The following is an 8,646-nucleotide window of genomic DNA, read 5'->3' on the forward strand; positions in this document are numbered from 1 at the left end:
GGGAGCAATCCTAATATTCAGGCACAGCTGGCTGAGAAAGCGGGAGGAGCATGAGCAAGTTTTCCTTCTCCCGCCTCAAAGCTGTCTTCCCACCGTCAGGCCCTGGGTGGCACAGCCCATCCAAGCCCCTCCTACCTTCTGGATACTTGTACTTTTCGGTGACATCCATGCGAGAGTTGCTGCCTACCGCCTTGGTACTGATGTACTTGCCGACGCTGTGAGTGTCTGAGGAATTCTTCTTCAAGGCACCGTTCGACTCGTAGATCCATGTGATGCGGTCGGCATTGACCTCCGCAAAGATGAAGGGCATGTCGAAGTCCCAGTCCACATTACCCTCTCGGATAGCGATCACCGAAGCAGGGCCGCACTGGAACACCCCTGGGGGCCAGGGTGCAGAGGTTGGATGTGTGCCAAAGCAAGGCCCCTCTGCAACAGCCCGCCTCATAGCCTGCTTCTCTGGGGGCCCTCCCCACCGCCCAGCTCCCCTGCCTCTACCGCAAACTCCTTCAACCCTGACTGTCTGCTCTCCTCTTGGGGCACTCAGCAGGACCCTCTGGGGCTACCGTTATCTTGTGCAATAGCACTCTGGTCAGACTCCAGCTCCACAGAAGACGGCCCACTCCCACATTCTGTAGGTGCATAATTGGTGCTAACTCCCTGCCCTCAGTCTGTTTCCTAAAGAGGAAAGTCTGACTGTCTTGTGCTCAGGGCTGCCTCTTTTCTACTCTGCAAATCATTCTTCCCAAATCACCCCCCAATTTTGGAAGACTTCTCTGCAAACCCAGCCTACAGAGATGTCCTGCTTCTTTGGGCCCCCAAGCCCTGACCATCACCTCCCTTCTTGAGCACTCAGCATAGCTAGCTCAGACAGCTAGGTAGGTAGGTGGGTGGATACATAGAGAGATGGACAGATAGGTAGATAGATTCATAGATGGATGGGTGGATGGAAGGACATAGATGTAGATACAGGTATAGATACACAGATACAGTTTTCTTCATGAAGTGCCCAGATGAAAAAGTAAGTTACAGCAGAATAGAAGAATATTATTCCATTTGTGTTTATAAAACAAACACACATTTATAAACCTGAAACAGTGACAGTGACTTTCAGCTTTTTTTTTTTTTACCATGATCTCTAGAAATAAGATTTTACATCATGGCACATATATGGTCCTGAAACAAAAATTCCACAGGAAAATTCTTATTCTTAATGTCCAATACACTCTGATAGTTTCTTTTTCTTTCCTTTCCTCACTTCTTTCCATGCTATTCTATTTCATTTCTTAAAACAATGGTCACAACCCATTAACTTGATTTCATAACCACTAATGAGTTGCAGTGAGAAGTTTAAATAGTGGCCTAGAAAATATCTGGAAGTTACCCTCCTCACACCCAAATTCCCTGAATCTCATTGCTTCTGGTATAGATGTTGCAGCAAGGGAGGGGGGTAAGACTTCATTTTCATTGTAAATCATTTTGGAATGATTTGAATTTTTTTTAACCATTCTTAACCATGCATATATGACTTTTATAATTTTTTTAACTTTGAAAGAAACAACTGAAAATGAAGGTAATGGACAAGAATGCTCTGGAGATCAGGGGAGGGACGAGGAAAGGTTCCTGGAGAGCCCAACGCCTGAGATCTGATGGGAGAGTGGCCATCAGGGGTGGGGAAGGGCCAGCCTGCGAGAAGGAGAGCTCAGCCTGGCGGGGGACACCCAGAAGGTGAGAGGGGTGCTGGGGGCCATGAGCACAGAGGCCTGGAGCTGAGCCAGGGAATCTGGGCTAAGTCCCAAGGCAAAGGGAAACGGAAGGTTTCTGTGCTGGGAGGGATGGGCTACTAGAGGCTGTGTGGGAGAATCACTGTTGGCAGGGGACCTGTTACTCTTCCCTATTACCGGGCATGGGCCAGGGCCTTTGCAGCAGTTGTGTGGGAGCAGGGATGTCAGTCATTTAAACAGCAGCCTGAACCAAGCCAATTAAGAGGAAAATCTACTTTGAAAATACTTTTGTTTTAATCCCTCTCTGTGCCCCCAAAGGCAGAGAAGATTTAGGTGATCTTGCTGTGCCGCTTCCCACCATTGTAAAGATTGAGAGGTCATGACTTAGAGCCAAACCCAGAGAAGGGGGGCACCAGTAGGCTGACAGAGGATTGGTTACCTTGGCTTCTCTCCTGAGGGGTGGCGTCCAGAACCTGCCATCCATTGTACGAAGGGCCCAGGTCAGACCGCACAAACCAGGCTTCATTCCAGACGTGGAAATTCCTGCAGACAGAACCACAGGCTGCAGAGCGTGGCCAAGGCCGCTCAGCAGAGGAACGGTGAAGCGCCACACCTCTGACCTGACGGTGCAGCGCCCTCGCACTCAAGTGAGTTTACTCTGGGCCAGCTATTGTGCTAGACCTCCGAGAGCACCGTCTCCTTAAATTCTCACAGCACGGTTAAGGGGGTACTCTTTTTATGCTCATCTCATAAAAGGGGAAACTGAGGCTCAGAGAAGCCAAGCAGCTAACAATGCAAAGTCAAAGTGTGGCCCCAGATATGCCTAACTCCGAAATCACCATGTTCTCCTGCCTTTCTGAGAAGCAGAGTGGATCTAGGTTAGAGCCAAGACCCAGTGAGCAAACCCACACAGCTTTCTCTTGTGCATCCTGTTGGGGTACACTACTGTATTTCATGTGGGGTGAAAATGAATGGGGTGCAGCAAGATTAACAGGTCTGGCTAAGAGCCACAGAGCCCTGCAGTTGAGATCTGGATAGAAGAATGCACACACCAGTCCTAAAATATTCATCAGTGGAGCCCCCCATCTCCCAATCTGCATGTTCTCAGTCACTGGTCCCCTCCCTCACCAGGTGTAAACAGTTATCCAGAGCTTTCTTCATTCTTTATTCTGCCCTCTATTCTCCTCCTCTCCAATCCCACAACAACTACATTAGCATTGGCAGTGTTGGGTCCAACTTGGAAGAAAATGTAAGTCTGACATAAATTCAAGTTCTATTCAACTTGAAAAACATTTTTTTTTATATTCATGAGGTGGAAAAGATAGTTTTAAGCAGAGAACCAACTTCAGAATGATACATATGACTAGGTAAAAATATTAAGCTTTCATATACCAAGTAAACAAAGAGACTATCGTTCTGTTTCCAGCATAGAAGAATAAACTCATAATGAATGGATAGTCTCTTATGCAAAAACAACAAACTGACAAAAGATAACTATCAGAGAGGAGACAGAGTAGGAGGATTTTGGAAGGGTGTCAAACTTTGAGGAAGAGACTAGCATGGAGGAAGTTGTGCTTTGGTGACCTTGCTCCTAAGGACAAGCTGCAGTAGATGTACAGAGCAGGGCAGTAAAAATTCCAACAGACAGTCCACATCTTTCTGACCTGAGGAGTTAAGAAACAAACCCTGGGTTAACTAGAATCACTAGAGAGTGTGGCAGAAGTCTTGGAAAGGAGAGTCAGAAAGCGGAACCTAGATTTGTATATTAACTCCGCCTAAGCTTCTGGGTGACCCCTGAGCTAGGCATATACAAGGCAAACCACAAACAGTCCAGATAAAAGTTTTAAGAATGAACTGAAACTTGAGCTGCTGCCTACCACAGGTGAGACAGAGTTTGCAGTTTGAGTCTACCCCAGGTAGGCTCCTAAGACAAAATGCAGAATCAAGACAGCCAATGACCAGGATACAATCCCCAATTAATGAACATCCAAAGAACCAGAAAAATGTCACTTATCCTCAAAGCAAAAGACAATCAACAGAAATTAACCCTTAGATAATCCAGATGTTAGAATAAATAAAGAATAAAACTTTAAAGCAGTTATGATAATTATGATCAATGGAATAAAGGAAAATATGCTCATAACAAATGAAAAGAGGGAACCTCTTAGCAAAAAAATAGAAAATATAGAAAAATAACCGAATGGAAAATGTTAACTGGAAAAAAAGACCTGAAATTAATTCAATGGATGGCTTACTAGCAGAACAGAGATAACAGAGGAAAGAGTAAACTTGAAGACAGATCAGTATAAATTATCCAGTCTGAAGAAGAGAGAGGAAAAAAGGTTGAAAAAATCAATAAAATAGGGAAAATATATGCAACATGTATACCAGACACTTACTATAAAGAATATTATAAAGTATTTACAAATCAATAAGATACAAAAGAACCTGTTCCCAGGTGGCTCAGTGATAAAGCCAGATTCTCCTATCTGCAATGCAAGAGACACAGGTTTGATCCCTGGGTAAAGAAGATCCCCTGGAGAAGGAAATGGCAACTACTCCAGTATTCTCTCCTGGGAAATCCCATGGACGGAGGAATCTGGTTGGCTGTGGTCCTTGGTGTCACAAAAAAGTTAGGAACTAAACAACAACAGGACACAGAAGAAGTCAAGCACGCCAGTAATGGGCAATGCGCAGGCAGTTTTCATAAGCAATAAAAATGATCACTAAACATATGAAAATAGTTTTAGCTCCACCACAATGAAAAGAAAATTAAGGCTGATTTGTGTTGTTGTATGGCAGAAAACAAGATAACATTGTAGAGCATTTATCCTCCAATAAAAAATTATAATGACAAAGAGATATTATCATACCTATGAGACTGACAAAGATGAAGGCATAGGATGATACCCATTGCTGTGTGGGAAAACAAGCACTGTCATACGCTACTGGTGGGAGTTTAAATGTGTATGACATTTGTGAAAGGCAATTTGGTAATCAATGTGAAAAATCTTTAAAAATCTACATACCCACTGAACCAGTAATTCCACTTCTAGAAGTTTCTCCTATAAAAACCCTCAGATACATGCACATGGATGTACACGGAAAAATGTTCACTGAAACATTGTTTGTAATAGCAAAAATAATGGAGGAGAAGTTTACCAATAAGGAGATGGTTAGATAAATTGTGACATAACCATCCAAAGGAATATCATGCAGCCGTCCAAAAGAATGAGCAAAATCAATCTAGCATTTACATAGAAAGATGTCTAAATTATATCACCAAGTAAGAAAAATTACAAGAGCATGTATGTGTATGCATAAGCTTATAAAAATATATACTGATATGATGAACCTATTTTGATTTAGAAAATATATATTATTGAGATTTCTTACAATTATGAAAAAAAAAGTCATCATAAAAAAAGTAGTGGAAGTCCCCCGTAATTCCATTATCTTAGATAACCACAGTTTAAGTAATGGTTTGGTGTAAGTATTATGCATATGGACAGATTTTGGTGCATATGAACTAAGTTGTACATTATTTATTTCTGCAATGTTTTTATTTTCTATAATGAAAATTACTTATTACTTCTATAATTCTGTAATTACAAAATATGTGTGTTAAGTTGTTTCAGTCGTGTCTGACTCTGTGTGACCCCATGGAGTTTAGCCCACCAGGCTCTTCTGTCCATGGGATTTTCCAGGCAAGAATACTGGAGTGTGTTGCTATGCCCTCCTCCAGGGGATTTTTCCAACCCAGGGATTGAACCCACATCTCTGAAGTCTTCTGCATTGGCAGGCAGTTCTTTACCACTAGCGCCACCTGGGAACCTCTAATTACAAAATAAACGAATATTTTAAAATATGTATATTATATAAACACTAATCGCTAACACAGTTAAGTGTCAACACAGAATAATACTAAGTGTCTGTGTTATATCTTAATCTTCACAGTGTTCTTATACGGGAAGATAAGAATAAGTGTTATCCTCTTTCAACAATTATGGAAACTGAGGCATAGAGAAGTGAAGTGACTTGTTTAAGGTCTCAAAGTCAGTAAATAGGCAGAATGGGATTTTAACCCAGGCAGAAGGGCTGCAATGTCCATGCTTTTAACTACCAAACATTCTCTCTAAATTTTAATTTATTGATACAGGAAGATATTAAATGTTGTAAAACAGACCATTTAATTTGGTCCCATTTGGGTAATGATTACTCAACACACATATATCTGATGTGTGTGAGTATAAACAGCATGAATGTCTGGAAGGCTCTAACTCATAATATTATTAGCGTTTTCTTTGGGTAGCTATATTACTATGACCCCCATTAATTTATTTTTTATTGTTTTATAATCAGGGAAAACTGTTTGCATTTTACATGTTGTAAAATGAAACTTGCAAGCCTTTCCGTAGGGACCAGATCCAGAGTTCTACACTATACAGTTGTCAGGAGTTAGAAGTGCTTCCTAAGTACTTATCAGGTGCACTATGACCCTGCTAGATTCTCCAGGGAAAAGCGGAAGAGCTAAAAAGTCAGTTCTAAAACAAGACAGAAGGGATAAGGCCATGAGAGGTGAACAGATAATGAAAAAAAATCAACCAATGATAGGAGTGGGAAGAAAGCAATCCCTTACTCACTACTGTAATGAAACATAGCTCATTACAAAATTTCTGGAAGGCAATAGCAATAGGTTCATAAGCATTTAAAATGTTCATTCTCTAACCTAGGATATACCATTTCTAGGAATCTTTCTCATAGGGCTAATCACTGACATGCTCAAGATTTCCATATAACAATGCCTGTTACAGTGTTATTTAAAGTAGGAAAAAAAGGGGGAATAGATAGGTAACATAAGGAATAGGAAACAGTTTACCATTACAGTGGGAAAAGAGATAATGGCTTTTAACATTCAATGGAATATAATACATTTAAAAATCTTATTTTTGAAGATTAATGACATTGGGAAAATGTTCATAATACCCTGTTTAGTCAAAAACACATGATTTAAAACTATGAAGTGGTTAGTTTCCAAGTATGGGGAAAAGCAGGATGTGTCTATTACATGCTCCGCCTTGTGCCCAAGTCTTATAAAATGCATGATCCCAATTCTATAAAAACAACAACTCATAAAAGATTGCATAGAAAACTATCAAATATTTAAAGTATGTGAACAATAGGATTATAGATGATTTTTACTTCTTTATATGTTTTGTGAGATTTCCTACTGTTGTAGGAGAAAAAAGTCATCAAAAAAATTATCTCCAGGCAGACCCACAAAATCTTTTTGGTGGGTTATATTTTTTGTCGGTTATATTTTACCCAGGAGAAAGCAGGAGGAGTGTGGGAAGATGATCTTAGAAGGGTGAGAGGGCAAGAGAGGAAGAGAAAACATTTTGAGGAAGAAAAAAATCAAATTTCAGATTCATTTTGTTTCTGGCAGAGAACCTTAGGAGAAGGGTGATTTGGTTAAGATATACAGGTGAGTGGCTATGTTTGAATATTTATTTGCAAGGCAAGAATTTAAGACAAAGTAGATAATAAGCACATCCTGGTTCCTCCCTTGTTTGAAAGCCAGCACTTTGCTCACACTTACTTGGGTGTATGTGCCTTTCAAGTGCATCATCAAGCATGTGCTGGTTTGTTTCTGGTTGTGTGTCACACTCTTTTCTACCTCCCAACCTTGGGTTCCACTCCTGTCTTGAGGGTTTCCCCAGTAAGAGCACATAGAAGCGCAGACTGAAGCATTTATTTTACAAGAAGCTGATCCCTGCCCCTCCTTGCTCCTCCATTCAAATCAATTCTAATTCGACCTTTGAAGTTTCTAAACCACTGTCCCTAGAGACAGCAACTGAGTTATGCTGACATTTGAATTCATGGGGTTAGGGGACCCTCTCTAGAAGTGACCCAGATTTCCACCCCTTACACTGATAAAAGCTTATTTGTCTTTCCAAATGCAGTTCAGATACTAACTCCTTCAAAAAATCTTGTCCTAACATACTCAAGAAAATTAGAGATGCCAAGGGAACATTTCATGCAAAGATGGGCTCAATAAAGGACAGAAATGGTATGGACCTAACAGAAGCAGAAGATATTAAGAAGAGGTAGCAAGAATACACATGGGAGAAGGCAATGGCACCCCACTCCAGTACTCTTGCCTGGAAAATCCCATGGATGGAGGAGCCTGGTAGGCTGCAGTCTATGGGGTCACCAAGAGTCGGACACGACTGAGCAACTTCCCTTTCACTTTTCACTTTCATGCATTGGAGGAGGAAATGGCAACCCACTCTGGTATTCTTGCCTGGAGAATCCCAGGGACGGCGGGGCCTGGTGGGCTACTGTCTATGGGGTCGCACAGAGTCGGCCATGACTGAAGCAACTTAGCAGCAGCAGCAGCAACAATATACAGGAAAACTGTACAAAAAAGATCTTCATGACCCAGATAATCATGATGGTGTGATCACTCACCTAGAGCCAGACATCCTGGATTGTGAGGTCAAGTGGGCCTTAGGAAGCATCACTACAAACAAAGCTAGTAGAGGTGATGGAATTCCAGTTGAGCTATTTCAAATCCTAAAAGATGATGCTGTGCAAGTGCTGCACTCAATATGCCAGCAAATTTGGAAAACTCAGCAGTGGCTACAGGACTGGAAAAGGTCAGTTTTCATTCCAATCCCAAAGAAAGGCAATGCCAAAGAATCTTCAATCTACCGCACACTTGCTCTCATCTCACACATTAGTAAAGTAATGCTCAAAATTCTCCAAGCCAGGCTTCAGCAATATGTGAACCATGAACTTCCAGATGTTCAAGGTGGTTTTAGAAAAGGCAGAGGAACCAGAGATCAAATTGCCAACATCTGCTGGATCATCGAAAAAGCAAGAGAGTTCCAGAAAAACATTTACTTCTGCTTTATTGACTATG

At 41.4% G+C, this 8,646-nt stretch overlaps 1 protein-coding gene across 1 annotated transcript in view; it reads right to left on the reverse strand.

Annotated features, from left to right (window-relative positions):
• Positions 1 to 8,646, reverse strand: part of TGM3 (transglutaminase 3) — a 43,073-nt gene that overhangs the window by 10,524 nt on the left and 23,903 nt on the right. Inside the window, exons 8-9 of the mRNA XM_010836521.1 lie at positions 2,161 to 2,264; positions 136 to 378 (exon numbers count right to left, since the gene is read on the reverse strand). Coding sequence (XP_010834823.1) covers positions 136 to 378; positions 2,161 to 2,264 — 347 coding nt within the window. The remainder of the gene's footprint in view (positions 1 to 135; positions 379 to 2,160; positions 2,265 to 8,646) is intronic.

The sequence above is a fragment of the Bison bison genome, unplaced genomic scaffold (assembly GCF_000754665.1).
Source record: "Bison bison bison isolate TAMUID 2011002044 unplaced genomic scaffold, Bison_UMD1.0 scf7180017864063, whole genome shotgun sequence".
NCBI classification, from domain to species: Eukaryota; Metazoa; Chordata; class Mammalia; order Artiodactyla; family Bovidae; genus Bison; species Bison bison.